At 38.0% G+C, this 17,696-nt stretch overlaps 3 protein-coding genes and 1 pseudogene across 4 annotated transcripts; 2 read left to right on the top strand and 2 right to left on the bottom strand.

Moving 5' to 3' along the window:
* Nucleotides 1–3,693: 3,693 nt before the first annotated feature.
* On the top strand, nt 3,694–6,747 carry LOC137736282 (L-tryptophan--pyruvate aminotransferase 1). Its single transcript, XM_068475578.2, has 5 exons — nt 3,694–3,876; nt 4,151–4,457; nt 5,318–5,610; nt 5,736–6,040; nt 6,366–6,747. The coding sequence occupies exons 1-5, from the start codon at nt 3,764–3,766 to the stop codon at nt 6,563–6,565; spliced, it is 1,218 nt and encodes a 405-aa protein (XP_068331679.2). The 5' UTR covers nt 3,694–3,763; the 3' UTR covers nt 6,566–6,747.
* A 194-nt stretch (nt 6,748–6,941) lies between these two features.
* On the bottom strand, nt 6,942–10,665 carry LOC137737141 (AP-1 complex subunit mu-2). Its single transcript, XM_068476531.2, has 11 exons — nt 10,209–10,665; nt 9,825–9,971; nt 9,654–9,716; nt 9,396–9,572; nt 9,205–9,308; nt 8,522–8,629; nt 8,309–8,405; nt 8,083–8,180; nt 7,852–7,993; nt 7,624–7,746; nt 6,942–7,400 (listed from the first exon to the last, which is right to left on the bottom strand). The coding sequence occupies exons 1-11, from the start codon at nt 10,335–10,337 to the stop codon at nt 7,302–7,304; spliced, it is 1,287 nt and encodes a 428-aa protein (XP_068332632.1). The 5' UTR covers nt 10,338–10,665; the 3' UTR covers nt 6,942–7,301.
* A 570-nt stretch (nt 10,666–11,235) lies between these two features.
* Nucleotides 11,236–14,393, bottom strand: LOC148692005 (lysM domain receptor-like kinase 3; annotated as a pseudogene). The gene is made up of 7 exons (XR_015955268.1): nt 14,373–14,393; nt 13,330–13,435; nt 13,072–13,223; nt 12,172–12,266; nt 11,954–12,087; nt 11,763–11,861; nt 11,236–11,564 (listed from the first exon to the last, which is right to left on the bottom strand). The product of XR_015955268.1 is annotated as a lysM domain receptor-like kinase 3 (transcript).
* On the top strand, nt 14,103–16,834 carry LOC137736664 (peroxidase 5-like). Its single transcript, XM_068475901.2, has 2 exons — nt 14,103–15,658; nt 15,816–16,834. The coding sequence occupies exons 1-2, from the start codon at nt 15,413–15,415 to the stop codon at nt 16,587–16,589; spliced, it is 1,020 nt and encodes a 339-aa protein (XP_068332002.2). The 5' UTR covers nt 14,103–15,412; the 3' UTR covers nt 16,590–16,834.
* Nucleotides 16,835–17,696: the final 862 nt, after the last annotated feature.

Here is a 17,696-nt window from a genome sequence, read left to right as displayed (position 1 = left end):
TTGGTTGACCCAATGGTGTATATATTGTACTGTAAAGTTTATCAATAATACACACGAAATCATTCAGTCACTCTCCTACTGCCAAACTCATCATTCTTCGTTGTCTCCTTGTGATGAGTCAATATTTTCTATATAATTTAGCCTAATCTTAGTATTAATTTATTGTTTATTTTGGTGAGATTTTGATACTTTGAATTATATTTTTGATGTAGGACAATCGACTTCTTCTTGAGAAAAAAGTGATCGAATAGACGAATTTTGGAGTGAATCTAATTGGAGATGTTCATGAGTTTTTCAAGATGATTGTATCAAAGTTTCATATTTTTCTACTAAGCCGTTTGACCGTGGCAATGAAATAAAGGCCATGCGCAGCTTTTTCAGATTGATGTTTTTGGACATTTTGGGCATTTTAAAGGTCAAGATGACATATTTTGAGGAAGATTCCTCTTGAGGATTTGTAGGGAACGACTTAAGCTTTCAAAAGAGACCTTTTGGGACCAAATCGAAGTTGATTTGGTTAGTCAAAAGTCTGATTTTCTGAGAAGTCTGAATTTTAGTTCAAATAGGAAACCTTTTATTTTTTGTTTTATTATTTTATTATGTTTCCTAGTTTTATTCTATGACCTTTTAGGGTTTTATATTGTAGTAGTATAAATAAAGATATTTAGCCATTATGGTTGTAGAGAAGAGAGGAGGAGACGCACAAGTCTTTGACAATTCAAGTTTATTTTCTAGGTGTTGTCTATCCTTATTCTCAATAATATTTTGTTTTATGATTGTTCGTAACTAATTTCGTTTGCTAGGGCAAAGCCTTGAGCCTTAGCAAGAATATATAGTTTATTTTCAATTTACTTATAATATTATGCATGCATGTTTTGAATTATTAATCACCGTGATTAAAACCGTCTAATTGTCTTAATGCCTGATCACCATTAGGATCTTTAGAAAAGTAATTTGATGCAATTTTGGTCGGAAGGTTTCTTGAAATTGACGTTGGCTTCTTGTGGTTAATAATTGTAATTTCACTTAAGATGAACACCACGTTTTAAGGGTTGCATGGTTTTTTAAAGGGTTTTCATAAAACTTAATGAGTCTCTCATGTTCATATTTGATCCAAACTTCCGGATGGGTTGCATGTTAGATATACGTTCTATGTTGGAGGTTCCAAGTATAATATATATTAAGAAAACCTAACCTTCAAAATATGCATGGGTAATTCATAAGTAATTGGAAGAATTATGTAGGATTTTTAAGGTGACGGCTGAACCCTAGGGCTTTTACAAATTGATTTTCCTTAAATTGTTCTCTAGTTAATTTATATAATTGTTTTTAATTTAAATTCGTTTTTATTATTTTAAATTCCAAAATCATCTTTTTCACAACTTTGTTCTAAATAATTAGCTAAGGATTAGTACAAATACAAATTATTCATTCAATCCTTGTGGAAACAACTTGCTTGAGTTGCTATACTACGACAACCTTGTACTCTTGCAAGTATTTTCAATTGTTTTTATCCCTACTTTTGCAGATGGTAAAAATCTCTATCACCTTGTTATTGCCAGTGCCCATCATTGGTTCATTCATCAACTAGATGTTCAAAACAGTTTTCTTCATGGTGATTTGCATGAGGTTGTTTTCATGGAACCTCCTCCTGGTCTTTGTCGACAGGGGGATAACATTGTACGTCGGCTTAACAAATCTCTATATGAACTCAAACAGGTCTTTAGAAATTGGTTTTCGACTTTTTCAATCACCATTCAAAAAGCAGGTTATCAACAAACAAAAGCTGATTATTCTCTTTTTACCCAGGCTCAAGGTACTTCATTTACTGCAGTCCTTATCTATGTAGATGACATACTTCTTACAAGAAATGATCTTCAAGAGATGGAACGCCTCAAAACATTTCTTCTCACACGCTTTTGCATCAAAGATCTTTTGTGATTTGAAATATTTTTTCGAGCATTGAATTTTCTCGTTCTAAGAAAGGCATTTTCATGTCTCAGAGAAAATATGCACTAGACATTTTGCAGGATTCTGGACTTACTGGAGCACACCCAGACAAGTTTCCAATGGAACAAAATTTGAAACTCACTCCCACTGACGGAGCATTGTTAGATGATCTCACCAAGTACAGAAGACTAGTTGGACGATTGATTTATCTTACTGTCACTAGGCCTGACATAGTTTTTTCAGTTCGCACATTAAGTCAATTCATGCATGAGCCTCGTAAAACTCATTGGGATGCAGCTTTACGAATTCTCAGGTACATCAAGGGTACTCCTGGTCAAGTTTTGTTATTCCATGTCTTTGACAATCTTTAGTTAAAGGCTTTTTGTGATTCTGATTGGGGAGGTTGTCGTGCTACAAAAAGGTCAGTTACAAGATATTGTGTTTTTCTTGGAAATTCTCTCATCTCATGGAAATCCAAGAAACAAGACAATGTTTCTCGATCATCTGCAAAAGTCGAATATCGAGCTATGGGCAACACATGTTTAGAGTTAACTTGGCTACGCTATATTTTGTAAGATTTAAAAGTTCCGCAAAAGGCTCCCACATCATTGTTTTGTGACAATCAAGCTGCCCTATATATTGTAGCTAATCCTGTTTTTCATGAGCGAAGGAAGCATATTGAAATTGATTGTCACATCGTTTGAGAAAAACTGCAAGCTGGAATGATTATTCCCTCACATGTACCTACACGTTTCCAGTTAACAGATTTATTTACAAAAAGATCAATTTGCGACACTACGCGACAAGTTGGGAGTTCATAATATTCACTCTCCAACTTAAGGGGGAGTATTAAGAAATATCGTGTAATATATTTTGTAATATATTTATCTAATATGGTTTAAATCAAATCCCACCAAAAGAGGGATACGATTTTCTAGGACCTTGATGTAGGGTTAATTGGTTGACCCAATGATGTATATATTGTACTGTAAAGTTGATTAATAATACATACGAAATCATTCAGTCTGCTACTTTCCATTCCTTTGCCATTTAGCCATTTTAATATTCAGCCTTTTTTAAGATATGGATATGAAATTTCCATACCAGCCATGTTAATATCTGGATTTACTATAGTTTACCAATTTCTCTGGAAACGATCTGTAATAAGAATATATTGTTGCAATTCTGCAACTTAAAAAATAGACTACGTAAACCAAATAAATTAGACTACTTGTTTAAATACACATGTTTATACTGGCAATCTATCTGCAAATCTACATATATTTAGTAAATACTCGTGATCATTACGTCAATCTTAAATAATATAAAAATTAAATTTACTAATTACCGTGAGTTCAAAATGTAAGGTGTCACCGTTTGGTGTGGTTGGTACCTGAACTTTATAACGGGAAACTTAAAATATAAGGTGGGCACATACAAAAATTCCTCCAAAATTGGAAAGTAATTAACTTAGAAAATCTTGCCATCAAACAGAATTGTTTAATTAACCAATACGGTCATTGCTGTTGAGATTTGTTCCTATTTTTTGGGAGGTTCTTAGATTTTCTAAAGTTATATGGTCAGATTTTCTTACGAAATAGGAAGGGAAAAAAAAAGGAAGGAATTAGGGTTCATGCACCTCTCCCCATATTATTGGGTGTCCCTGAAGGTAGACACCCTCTCCATATGTTCTATAAATAGAGGCATAAGCACAGAAGAGGAGACCCAACTTTGAGACTTCAGAGAGAAAGAGAAGAGAGCCGCATCAAAAACTCAGACAAATTAATAGCTGTGTATTGTTAGAGAAACAGAGATGACAATATGCGGCACGGAGAACCCTACTTCCAATAACAAAACCTCCCGTGTGTCCCCGGCCAACATGACACTGCCTAGTTTTCCATCCGACCATGTCCTCAATCTCGAACAGTAAGTTCTCTCCTTAGCTTCTTTATTCCAAGTAGAAAGGATGCAACATCTTGTTATTTACTGTAGGTTAAGGTCGAGAACCTTTTAAAGCTTAGTTCTTGATTTTCACGTTTGGATTTTGAATACGAATGTTTTACAATGCATTATTCGTTTTTTTTTTTTTTTTTTTTCCTTCTATAAAACTATATTTTCCAACAACTGAGTTCTGGTTTGTTTACTAATTAGGTTAACATGCAATCGACATTAATGGTGTTTCCGGTTTTGGTGATGACAGAGGCGACCCGACAGTGTTCGAGTCCTATTGGAGCAAGATGGGGGACAAGTGTACGATGGTGATCTCCGGAAGCGAATTGATGAGCTACATCAGCGATTTCACCAGCGTGTGCTGGTTTTTGGAGCCAGCATTGGAGGCGGCGGTTAGAAGACTTCATCGTACGGTTGGAAACGCCGTCGTGGATGGTGATCGGCATATCGTGGTCGGGACAGGCTCCACTCAGCTCTATCAGGCTGCGCTGTATGCCCTCACTTCCCCCGGCGGGTCCGAGCCAGTCAGCGTTGTGTCTGCCGCCCCTTACTACTCGGTGAGGCTCTCTATACTCGTTGACATTTGGCAACCTTTTCTTGATTGAATTACAGCCGTTGATTTCGCTGTGTTTTGTTGATCATGTGTGGAACTTGATGTTGGCTTTGTTATTTTTTTTTTGTCAACTGCAAAAGATCAACAGAATGCTGCTTCAGCTTCACTGTTTATAAATTATATCAAATTAAGCGTGCTTTCAGAGGTTGTGTTAGCTATGTTCAAGGGCCGATTAAATTGGACATGTTGAGATTTCTTCTATTATAATATATTTGATATGTTACGTTATTTGACGATCAATCTCGATTACTCAGTTTATATTAATAGTTTTACGTCATAACATGTTAAATTCACATGTATACAATATATGAGATGAGGCAATCAATCTAGATCACAAAGTTTTATATTAGGCAGTTTAATTAGACTTTAGTTTTAAACATAACATGTCAAGTCTGACGGACTAAGAAAACTTACGGCGTCCACATATATTTATGTCATAGTTTTCCCTTGGCATGCATGCTGCGAAGGTGTTCGAGTTGTGTGGGGTGAAATTACGAGAAGACTGTCGTGGAACATGCAGATGTTCTGCATGGGAAATGCGACAAAGAGGCAAATATGTCTTTTTGAAAACATAACCATGCATGTTTGGGAACATGCAGCAAACATATGCACGTAGCCCTGTGTTTTGAAACCCTTGGATCGAAATTAAACATAGTAACATGGGCATGTCTTGTTTATTGTTAACCACCTCTTCCACTCAATATTACTTTGATTTTTACTTCTATTAAACTCAATATAACTTTGATTTTTACTTCTAGAACATTATTAACTAAGTTGTAACAAATATTTACTTATTTGTTGTAGTCATATCCGGATGAGACAGACTATCTTCGTTCTGTCTTGTACAAATGGAAAGGCGACGCATATGCCTTTAACAAAACTGGACATGGACCTTACATTGAGGTGGTCAACACCCCAAACAACCCCGATGGTACTCTCCGAGAGGCTGTCGTAAAGAACAGAGGTGATCAAGGGAAGCTCATTCATGACCTGGCCTACTATTGGCCTCAGTACACCCCAATTACTCGTCCGGCCGATCATGACATCATGTACTTCACATTCTCCAAAAGCACCGGACATGCCGGTTCTCGCATTGGGTAAGGAGCCATTATTGACACTAAAAAAAAAATATAAAAGTCATTAAGAACTCGTTAAAGTGCAATATCTTACTAATATCTTTCAAACGGAATTTGTTCAATTTGGTTTTGTTTTGTATGATCAGATGGGCCATTGTTAAGGACAAAGAGGTTGCTAGAAAGATGTCAAAGTTTGTAGAGCTGAGTTCACTTGGTGTGTCCAAGGATTCGCAGCAACGAGCTGCAAAGATAATGGGAGTGATCTGCGACGGCTATGAGAACTGCAAGTCCACTGACAAATCTGAGCTCTTCTTCGACCACTGCCATCAAATAATGGGGAACAGATGGGAGAGGTTAAGAAAAGTGGTCGAGCAAAGTGAAGTTTTCAGCTTACCCAACTACCCCAAAAAGTACTGCATCTTCTCTGGAGACTTCATTGAAACATATCCAGGTAAACCATAATTATTATTCTCTTTTTGCAAAAAGTAACTAATTCGAAACATAATTAGAAACTTATTCTCTTTATTAAAATCATTCTAATTCCGATTTCTGACTTCCTACTATCACGTGATAAAACAAAATGTGAGTTGTATATCCACGTTAATTTTTTTAATCTAACACCTAATAAAACAGAATTCACATCAACTAACGAGGCTAGTTAATCCTGTACATATTCTTTCTTTCTTTTCTCCGATTCACGATTTCCACATCGACGAAATTATGATATTTATAAAGTTGTGTCTTCTAATATTGGGAATGCTTTTGTACAATGCCAGCATTTGCATGGATGGAGGCCAAGGAGGATGTAGACACAGAGAAGGTTCTGAGAGGGCAGATTAAGGTACAAGGAAGAACAGGGAGGCGCTTTGGGGTTGATCAGAGGTACGTCAGGATTAGCATGCTGAGCAGGGAAGACGTGTTTAACCACTTCTTGGAGAGATTATCAGCCATCAAGTCCGCTGCTAATGGTCATTAATTAGCTTAATCTACTAAACCACAGCGATCGCACAGTTTTACTCAACTTCTGTATACCTTACAAGCTACGCAGGCATATTTATTTTAAAACTAGTTTCTATATCTAATGTTAATAGTAAACCCGAGAGCGGTTTATTATAGTGAATAATTTTCATCTTATAAATGCATTACGCTTTGAGAAAACCTTATTTCTACCCAATTTTCTTTTAATTTTTATCTCATTTGTTGGCGCAATTGGTTCCAAAATTTGGTACATAAAACCTAAGTAACCATGCCAATAAATGAAATCAAAATTGAATCAAAGTGCGGCTTTTTCAATGTGCACAGAAAGACCAATTCGAGTATATGGCCGATGATCAATGGTTGAAACGAGCCGATGTTTCAATACGAATCTTAATCGAAAAAAGAAAAATATGTACTAATTTGGACAGTCTCCAGACAAATAAGAATCGAATAGGAAAAATGACAAGCCAAAATTCAAAACCTCAATGACGAATCGTAATTCAACGTGCTGAATAAATCTACCTTCCGGTGACGATAAACTTACAACATTGTTAGATAAACCTTCATTATACATGCACAAAAGCAAAGGCCAGATGACTCATTCTCAACAAACGACCGATCGCGGGCAACTGGCTCTCAAAGACGGTCTTTAATCTATCCACCAATTTTGGATTTGAACCATACAAGATCGTACGTGAGAGCTGCGCCTCAGAAAACACCTTGCAGGGGCAACTTTATACCAGTCTTAATTCATACTCGCCAGCCATGGTTATGTATCTCACCCATGGAAGAGCTTGGTATCCGCTTTTTTCAATGATCTTGAGGTAACGAACCTACAAAACCCCAGTTTGCTTATAAGAAAGCCGCACGATAACAAATTCCTAGCTCTACGATGGCTGATCATTTAACATGTTGACATATGGAATACAAATTCCATCGTTGCTCTGAAATATCAGGTCCTAATACAGGCTTAGGTGCCCTTAACTAAGTTGATTGTAGAAAGAGATCCAGATGTCCCCGAAATAGAGCAAAGCAATCAGGTTCATAAAGGCATACCTGTATTCCAGAAACAGTGAAATATGGTATCTCGAACTTCACACGTATAGGAGCTTTTCTCTCAGGAGTTGATTCTTCAGCTGTTACACTTGGAAGACGAAACTCTGCTCTCAACATGTATTCCTAGACAATTTGGATTAGAAACAAGATCAATAAAAGGGGATAAAGTGCACAGCACGAGGTACAACATAATAATCTTCTTAAACTAGCAATAATACGAGTCCACACCTTGCCTCCGGGAAAAGATCTTATTTTCCAGATAAGCGCATCACTTTCAGGTGCATATGCTGCAGATCCTAATGATGTCCGAACATCGGGGTTAGTGGCATCAGATACCACAGGGATCTCAATCTCAACATTTGTTGCAGTACTGTGCGGTTAAATTTTCATGAATACTAAGGGAATAAACATTTGGATGCCCAAAGCATAAAGAAATTGATTAAAGAACTTTTTTAATACCTACGCTCCTTGAACTGGCTTCTAGCTTTTACCAGAATCTCAATGCGACTTTTTGAATGCCTTTCAATTTGACATTCAACCCAAATTAGAGGCTTAACCTGAAAGGGAAAATGACGACGATTAACTGGAATGAGATGAGCAATAAATAAACCTCCCCTCCCCACTCAATGCGTGCACAGACACACACAAAGAAAAGAAAACAGCATCAGCAGAGCATGAGGGATACCTGTGTACTCAGCCTATATGTCATGAGATCAAAAGCTCCATCAGGTGGTACAAAAGATATTGTCCGGTCATTTTCAAACCGAGCCAAACGAACACACCTAAAACAAATTTTATGATTTAATATAAGGACTTGGAGGAAGATTAGTTTTATGTAAAATCTCAAACACTTATAAGACACAAAAGCAGCACTCAGATCAATCAGAAAGCTACATACTGATGAAATTTGATGTCTTCCAAATCAATGGCCTTTCCCTTTGTTGCTCGCCCTTGTGCCTCCAATAACACTCTATCATTTAAGCCAAGCTTACATTCAGGCATACCACTGCAAGCAAAATGGGTAAGCACTAGTTGATAGCTGATACCAGCATATAAAAGAGAAAGGTAGATAGTTAAAAAAGTAAATGGAATTGCTATACATTACTATGCTACAGTAAATTGTTGTGTTCTGGAGAAGAAAAAAAAAATTGTACAATAGCAGTGTATAAACGAGACCGCTCTGAAGATGTAAAGCTACTATTCATTTCTGCAACTCAGAAAAGAAATTCAGTTCCTCTTGTTTTTTTTTCAGAGATTTTCTCCAAACCCTGGTTTTCTATCTTTGATCTTTCTGTGCATTGGTTTTTGACTTCGATCAAGTTAATGGCTTCGATGAAACAGAGTACTCAAAAGAGAAATTTTAACTAGGATTTATACCACTGTCCTCATAAACATAGTTTCTTCTTACAAATGGATTATAACTCTAGCATAAACCAAACAAGCTAGAAAATCTTAAACTGACATCTCCAAATGAAAATGGATGCATTCACTTGGCATTTAAAAAGCATATCCAGTGAAACAAGCACAAGTTAGAATGCTAAAGCATAGATGAAAATTCACTGGGTTAGAACGGAAACACACCTTAAATAAGTTCTCATCTTCAAAGCACCAACAACATCAGACCTAATGATTTGTCCATTGCTGTTGACTAGTATATTAACACTCTCCACCACATCCAGGAAAACCTAGGTGAAAAAGAAGAAGGAAAGTCATCCAATTGCTGTGGCTTCAAAGAAGAGTGAAAACTCTTCAGTTTTTCCCAAAGCACATACCTCATTCTTCTTGTAACGTATCCCTTCACTTCGCCAAGACACCGCATTTGTTACGGCCATGGGAGGTCTTTGTGTAACTTCCATCCTGTAAGCATCAGTCTTGATAAATTCACTGAGAATCTTGGCTTCAGTATACTGAGGGTAACCGAAGTCCATCATTTCATCGAGCAACTCATACTACAACACAAAAAAACACGTCAAATTGCAATGTTTCTCAATCAAAATTAAGCAAAATGACCGGCACAAACATCTCCTTACCACAACCACAAAGTTATCCCTAAGCGATTCTTCTTCTAACTCTTCAAAGTAATGCTTGAACACCTGCCGTCCAATAATCAATTCACCAATTACGCATTTCAAATAAGTGCAGAAACAAATAACAAGAACGAATGAGGAACAAAACTTATCTTAATTACCAATAGAGCTTACATCGACTATTCGGTGTAGAAAGAAGAGAAGACTAGCGGCATTGCAGTTCTGCCTGGACGCAGTCATCAAATAAACATTGTTATGCTGTATAAACAAGTAGCTCACGCCATTATCATGAACAACTGGATCATGAGACTCCGGATCAACCTGAACCGCATCTCAACAAGCATGGAAAGAAAAACATAATGCCACTATCAATTTCTACTCTCACAAAACAGATCAAATCCAAATTTGAAGGGGAATAATTCATCAACAAAAGACAATTCAGTTTCGTTTTCCTTTGTTTTCTCGGCAACCAATCAGTTCTCCAAACCATTACAAGATCAAAAAACGCAGAAATTCTGGAAATTGAGTAAATTTAAGTAAGAAGAACATTTTTTTTACCTCTTTCTCGATGAGCTTAGTGAAGAAACGCTCGGCTTGAGCGGCGGAGACGTCGCCGCGGTAGTCGCGCCAGATGAGAACGCGGCCTTTGATGTCTAGGAGGAACAGCGCCGAGACTGCCCCTGCCATGAGATCTGATCGGCGGTTGCAGAAATTGGACGCGATCTGATTCGGATATAGCAGCGGAGTCGATTGGCGTAGTAGTAGATCTGAATCTGAATTTTAGGCGTTAGGGTTCCGTTCGCCGTCTGCTGTTACTCTTGCAGCATCAACCGCCATCTTCAATCTGTCTGAGAGTCTGAAGAAGGAGCAGTCTTGTTTTGGAAATGGAGGTGTTCGCGGTGAATGTTTTGCTTATTCCAGACGTTAGAGACCCGCGTCTGTCTCCTTCTTACGACGACGTTTTATGTTAAACTCCGAGGTAATTATACCTTTCAAGTTTTCCCCTTCTGACATTAATTTGGAAATGGATAAATAGCGACTCTTATTCAATGTTTAAAATATTTATATAGCTGGAAGTATTGATATGCAAATTTATAGAAATATTGATGGTCGGTTGTCTTTGATAGAAATTATAAAAACTTACAAAGAGATGGGTTTTAGACTTAGTCGAAATTAGAGAAAGTTTATCAAAAAAGTTCAGAAGTTCGAAATCTGCAATTCTAGCAAAAATTTCTATCCTACATCGGTAAATATTGCCGATACTTATTGATTTTGATATATCCTACCGTTATAGGGGTGAAATTTGCATTTCATCCCTTTTCCATTCGATCCTTGATTTTTTGGATATCAAGAGAAATATCAACAATTTCGTAGATATTTTAAACATTGCTCTTATTTATTACATACGAAGGATCATTTTCATATGTTTAGAGCTGAAAATTTGATTATGTCTCACCATATCAGAATATGACCATTTAGTTCAAAATAACTAAAAATAAATAAAAATTCTCAGAATTTTTTAAATTATTTTACTAATAAAATGATGCTATCTTCTGACATGAGATAAATGCTCTCAACAAATAAATTACAAATTTTTACGAGTTACAATAATAACATAAGATAGTTAAAAAGCTGCTATCTTCAATCTGTTACAACAACAAATCATCTCGAAAAAAATCACTTGATATATCATGAACTTTCATATAACACAAGAATGATCGATCATTTGGTTTAGGGTTTGGATCATCTTCCACTAAAATTAAATACACCACTGAAAACCTGGCTGTTGCCACCCAGTGTTGCTTCCCACTGGATCGAAGATGTCGCAATCTGTGAGAGCATCACAACAATCTCCCTCATCTCTGGCCTCTCCACTGCTTCTTCACTCAAACACCATTTCGCAATTTCTGCCATCTGCAACAATAGTAGTGATTTGACTCTCTTTTCAACAGACAAGTCCCAGGTTGACACGTGTGCTAAAATATTTCGTTGTTGTGTCAATGTGTGATTCGTCGGAATGACTCCTTACAGTTAAGGAGTTGAGCAATGTTTAAACATTAAAGACAAAGGAGCATGGACTGCGAATAAATGTGTATGAAATCATTAGAGCACCTTGAATTTGTCCTCCATAGGATAGTTTCTTGTGAGGTTTCCATCTGTGGCAGCCTCTAAAGCTGCTTCTGGATGATCATCTTGGAACACTTTTTTTATCTGAAAAAATGTGCAGCAAATCAATCAAATTCAGATTGTACTAGTGAATGATATGCATTGGTCTTTCTGTTCAAGATTCGGTTGGAACTTACGACTGTAATTAAGGATTTCATCTTCCCAGGCTCTCGATTGTCACGGAACATGTTGCCCTGTGATCAGCTCTGCTAGTACCACTCCAAATGCGAATACATCTGTTTTGTGAGTCACCTGGAGTTCCTTCACAGATCTTTCATAAACAGACAGAGTCAGATATACGAAAAACTGGGACAAGCTTTGCTTCCTTGTGAAGGTAAACCCTAATGAAACTTACTCTGGGGGAAGATAGCCTGGTGTTCCAACCAACCGTGTCGCTATAACATCTTCATTTGTTCTTCCAACAAGCTTTGCCAAACCAAAATCTGCTACCTACAGAAAATGGATTTTTAAGCTACTAATTAAAAGCATGAAGTAATCATATCAATTAGCAGAATTGATATAATAATTCAGTGAACTTCAATAAAAATGGATGGATTCATGTTTTAGGTATACCTTTTGTTGTGCTAGGATAGCACCAAACTAAATGGAACCAACTCAAGCTAACCCACAGGAAATTTTATCAAATGAAAATGCAAGAACAAAATATAAAAGACACAAAGATTTTAACGAGGTTCCTCCACAGTCAGTGTAACTGGAGTACGTCCTCGGAGCAGTAGGAGCTCACCCAATAATCCACTATCAACCAAATGGGAGTTTACAAAGTGTTGACAATCTCACAACCCAAAAACCCAATACACCCAATAGCTCACACACACCAAAGAAACAAATAGAGAAAGAAATATAAAGAATAATTTCTTCTCTATACATATAGCTCAAAGCTATTACAACAACAATTACTTTGGTTGATGATTACCAATCAAATGAAGCAACAACTTCTTCTTCTGTTTTAGGCTCTCTGCAACTCTCCCTTGCTCTCTGCAACTCTCCCTTGCTCTCTGCAAAAAAGAGCTCTTTCTTCTCTCTTGTTTTCTTCAAAACCGAAATGAGCTCTCACTCCCTATTTCTTTTTCAAAAGCAACTTATCTTTTCTTCCTTTTTTGAACCAACACCCACGGGTGTTGAAGAGAACAAAAACTTTTCCCTTTTTTCCTCCCCAAAACAAGGAAAGGTGTTGTCTACCTTTTAGCCGAAAGGTCTTTTGGACACTTGTCCACTTGGCCACATTCTCCAACACCTTTGCTCTGAGCCCCTCGTCGAGTAGAATGCTACTCGTCTTTATATCACGGTGCACATATCGCGCTTTTGTGTGGTCAAGAATGTATTCAATACCTTTTGCAGTGTCCAGTGCAATTTGTGTTCTTGCAGTCCAAGAAAGTGGCTGGTGACCTGGTTTAATATGTTTGGTTAGTTGCAAATCATTTATCTGCAGTTCAATTAAATCTCCCCATGTAAACGCTTCACTAAATATATGTGCGTGCAATGGTTCAAGTACCTTTCAGTAGCGGATTGTGAAGATGTTCGCTCAGCGATCCATTCTGGACATACTCATAGACCAGGTAGAGGTGGTCATCTCCACTGGCATACCCCAAAAGTTCCACCTAAAACAGATATTTTTACACAAGTGATTAATGTACTCGAAGCACTTTTTTTCGCACCATGTTAGAGGTCAACTTATTCAGAAATGATCGATAACTCATGACATTGGGAGGGACGAGAGGGGACGAAATACGACTTTGGGAGGGACGAGATATATATTTTTACCGCAAGAAAGTCAATACGACTTTGGGAGGGATGAGAGGGGAAGAAATCTATTACTTGGAGCATGCTGTGGTGTTCCAATTTCCGGAGTTGACCTAAGCCACAATCATAGATTAATAAATATAAAAAAATGGGAAATTAGGTTTAGTTAAATTGGTTAGAGCAGTGTACTTCTCTCTCCATACTCATGTTATAATTTTGATTCCAGAATATTTATATTAGGTTATTTTTTAATATCACTTGAATCATAAAAAAAAAAACAAGGAGTACCACAATAGAAACGTTCTTTCTAAAGAGAAGTTAGTTTTAACTTTAACATAGAAAATAAGGAAAGTTATTAAACAAGTATACAATAAGAAAATAGAAAGAAATCGACTTGTTGACTAATTATAAGAAAATATCAAATACCCTAGACATTTGCTATTTTCCCGCCAAAGTTAGAAAACCTTTGCTACTTTTGGACTTTGCTGCCACTCTTGTGACCGGCAAGGGGGCAATAGAAGAAGCAGAGGTGGAAAACAAAGGGAGTTCCAGAGATCGAAAACATTCCGAAAATTCTTTTTTCGGTGAGTAGATATTTTTGTTCTTAGTTTTGGGAGGTTGAAAATAAGCAAAATGCATCCTCTCGCCAAGGAAGGCATTCACGATTCACTGGTACGTAGTTCGGCTGTGGCATTTGCAATTAAGAAAAGCATTAGCCAGTAATCACCATTAACCGTATTAATTAACACGAAGACATTATCCGTCGTGTAATGATCAATGCGACAATCTTCTCACCTTATGCATCATCATGGTCATCTTCGTCGTTCCTTGTAGAGATGCAGCTGGAAAAGGCCTCGGAACGGCTTTACATGTAGGGTTTTACAATCGAGGTTGGCCGAAAGTGGAGCAAATTGTGGCTGAAATCGTCTCCAAGGCTCACCAGCAAGATTCAAAGCTCCCTGGAGCCCTCATTCGCTTCTTTTCCCATGATTGCTTTGTCAAGGTAAGTATAGCATTGTACTATTTATATCATCTAAACTAACGTGCAACACATCTCTTTAGTAGAGGTGAGGTCCATCTACATTGAGGCCTACATGTTCGATTCTCGTACATTGAGGCCTACATGTTTAATTTTCTAGATTAGTCTGAGTGTTGTTTTTTGATACAGTTTTATCTGAAACTTTCACATTTTGTTTCGGTTTTCTTCTCCGATAAAGGTTAAGGATCAACGTGTTGATTAAAATCAATTACACAGCTAATAAAATGGTAATCAATATTGACCACTTGTGTCTGAATCTTGGACTCGAAGATTTGCCAAGGCCATGATCAAGATGGGAAATAAATGTTCTCACTCAGAGATGATGGAGAGATAAGGAAAAACTGTAGAACCATTGAACTAACATTACGATCAATTAGCTTTGTGTAAAAAACAATTGCAAATATATATCCATGTAGTGTATTGAATCCACTCATATTAACGATTGTATATACATATAATATAAAAGAGCCTAACAAATTGTGAAAAAATAACTCTGACCATAATAACCATTCTGGAGCGGGATTGACTTTAGGGTTTTACCGGAAAAAACCATGTTTCTAAACCATTGCAATTTTAACCACCAACAACGAGGCAAAACAGAGCCAAACCTAATTCACTCAGTTGTGTGAAATCATGGAAACTACCAAACCCCTACCCACGCGGTTTGTGCATTGTATATAATCACAACCCCGTACCATGTCTCCGTCGTGGTTGTGGCAAAAAAGAGAAAGAGAAAAAACAATTCTAGCTAAGGTTGTGGAATTGCAAGTCACAAACAGTCATCGATCCTTCTACCATGGAGATAGGCCCTCGTTTAATTACAGCGGCAGTTTTTGCCGTCACCTTGTGTTCCATGATCACTGTTCCTTGTTCGGCAGATGAAGTGAACAACCCGGGGAATGGGTTGCATGTGGGATTTTACGATCGGAAATGTCCCAATTTGGAGCAAATTGTGACTGACGTTGTGGCCACGGCTGTAGAGACGGACCAAAATCTTCCTGCTGGCCTCATTCGCCTCTTTTTCCACGATTGCTTTGTGAAGGTATTTGCTTTTTGCGATACAACTTAACGCTGCTTGATTCCTTACATGTAATAAGCCATTTTTGTCACCTGCAAATTACAATTTTGATTTGTTTGCGATGAAGAATTACTTCTCTAAGATTATTCGTTGATAACAATATTTATTCATCAATGTATAGGGATGCGATGCATCAATTCTGTTGGATTCAACGCCCTCTAACGAGCCGGTAGAGATGCAATCACCGGCCAGCGGTGGAATCCGAGGTATCGAAGTCATTGAAGAGATCAAGGCTAGGCTAGAGCAGGAATGCCCGGAAACCGTCTCCTGTGCCGACATACTAGCCTTTGCTACACGGGAAGCTGTGGCTCTCTCCGGTTTACCCCGTCACCAAGTCCCCGCTGGACGCCGCGACAGTCGCACTTCCCGTGCCTCCGACGTCATTCTTCCTTCTCCCGCAACACCAATGGACGAGATCATAGACTTCTTCTCCAGAAGAAACTTGACCCCCGAGGAAATGGTCGTCTTGTTCGGCGCGCACTCCATCGGCGCCGTCCACTGCAACTTCTTCGACTATAGGCTGTACAATTTCGCACCAGGTCAGCCGCAAGATCCTTCACTAAACCCAGTGTTTGCGGCTGAGCTGGCTCAACAGTGTCCTGCACCCAACACATTGCCGGCTGAGGAGGCTGAAAACAAGGTTGTTGACTTAGATACCACACCGCTCGTCCTGGACAATCACTACTACACGAACCTGATGCAAGGGAGAGCATTGATGCAATCGGATCAGGCTCTGGCGACCAATCCTCGCACCGGCGCGGAGGTGGCGAAACTGGCTATTAGGTCTGATTCTTGGGCTCGGCAATTTGTTAGGGCCATAATTAAGATGGGGAGAATCAATGTTCTCACTGGAGATGCAGGAGAGATAAGAAAAAATTGTCGGAACTTTAACTAACTCTTAACTAACTAAGATCACATATTTCAGCTCTTAATTTTTAAAGACCAATTGTGGCTTGGCCTGGAGGAAGCTTGTTGTATGTTTATAACAATTAATGTACTTGTTAAATGAGCAATTTGTTGATTGATTTTTCGGTGTAATCATTGTGAAACAAAACGTGGGATTACAAATTCATTTATGTTACAACTGTGTATCTACGATATATTACTCGAATAAAAAAGGAGTTAGTTTCACATACAAAATAAGGAAACTTGTGAAACAAGTAAACAACAAGAAAATAGAAAGCAATCGACTTGTGAACATTTGTTAACTAATTACAGGAAAATATTCCAACAAAAAAAATTAAAATATTTGAGCCCTAAACATTTGCTATATTCCGAAATTTTTTTTTTGTCGGTGAGTCGATATTTTTGTTCTTAGTTTTGGGCAGTTTAAAATAAGCAAAATTCCTACTTCTCACTCCAGCATCCTCTGACCGAGGAAGAAAAGCAACCATTAACCGTATTAATTAACGAACACATACACATTATGCTTCGTGTAATGGTCAACGCAACATACAATCTTCTTCACCTTATGCATCATCATCGTTGTACAGAGGCAGCAGGAAAAGGCCTCGGGAAAGGCTCAAATGTAGGGTTTTACAATCGTAGTTGCCCGAATGTGGAGCAAATTGTGGTTGACATCGTGTGCAAGGCTCACCAGCAAGATCCAAAGCTCCCCGGTGGGCTTTTTATTCAAGGCTCCCCATCATCCTTAGTGGGTTTTTTTATTCATTTGATGAACCGGAAACTTTATAGGCGCCTCTTTTGGCAACCCTCCTCGCTCAGAGACTTGGAGGACTCTCATTATATGCTACTACAATTCGGTACTTAGAAGTTTCCTGATTACTCAGTGACTTGGATTTGTCAAGTTCTCAACCGAGAAGCTTTCCTCACTTGAGAACTAAGGGGAGCACTGTTTGTACCATACTTGACCAATCCCGAAACTACTAAGCACCAGTCAACGTCATACCTTCAAGGACCCACCGAGGGGTTCATGCTGAGGCACCCCTGCCGAAGCACAAGAATTTCCCTCTAACCAAGAGGTCAATCACAGCACGACACA

This window comes from Pyrus communis, chromosome 13, assembly GCF_041283825.1.
Source record: "Pyrus communis isolate YQ-2024b chromosome 13, ASM4128382v1, whole genome shotgun sequence".
Classification (NCBI taxonomy): domain Eukaryota; kingdom Viridiplantae; phylum Streptophyta; class Magnoliopsida; order Rosales; family Rosaceae; genus Pyrus; species Pyrus communis.
Note: the sequence above shows the minus strand (reverse complement) of the source record. Positions and strands in the feature narration are given on the sequence as shown.

Excerpts from the sequence above, each read along its gene's own strand:
- LOC137736282 (XM_068475578.2), top strand. The coding sequence starts at position 3,764 with ATGACAATATGCGGCACGGAGAACCCTACTTCCAATAACAAAACCTCC. Across the intron at positions 3,877-4,150 it reads CATGTCCTCAATCTCGAACA|AGGCGACCCGACAGTGTTCG; the intron begins GTAAGTTCTCTC and ends TGGTGATGACAG. Across the intron at positions 5,611-5,735 it reads CATGCCGGTTCTCGCATTGG|ATGGGCCATTGTTAAGGACA; the intron begins GTAAGGAGCCAT and ends TTGTATGATCAG.
- LOC137737141 (XM_068476531.2), bottom strand. The coding sequence starts at position 10,337 with ATGGCAGGGGCAGTCTCGGCGCTGTTCCTCCTAGACATCAAAGGCCGC. Across the intron at positions 8,630-9,204 it reads AAGATGAGAACTTATTTAAG|TGGTATGCCTGAATGTAAGC; the intron begins GTGTGTTTCCGT and ends TTTTGCTTGCAG. Across the intron at positions 8,406-8,521 it reads GAAGACATCAAATTTCATCA|GTGTGTTCGTTTGGCTCGGT; the intron begins GTATGTAGCTTT and ends AATTTGTTTTAG.
- LOC137736664 (XM_068475901.2), top strand. The coding sequence starts at position 15,413 with ATGGAGATAGGCCCTCGTTTAATTACAGCGGCAGTTTTTGCCGTCACC. Across the intron at positions 15,659-15,815 it reads TCCACGATTGCTTTGTGAAG|GGATGCGATGCATCAATTCT; the intron begins GTATTTGCTTTT and ends ATCAATGTATAG.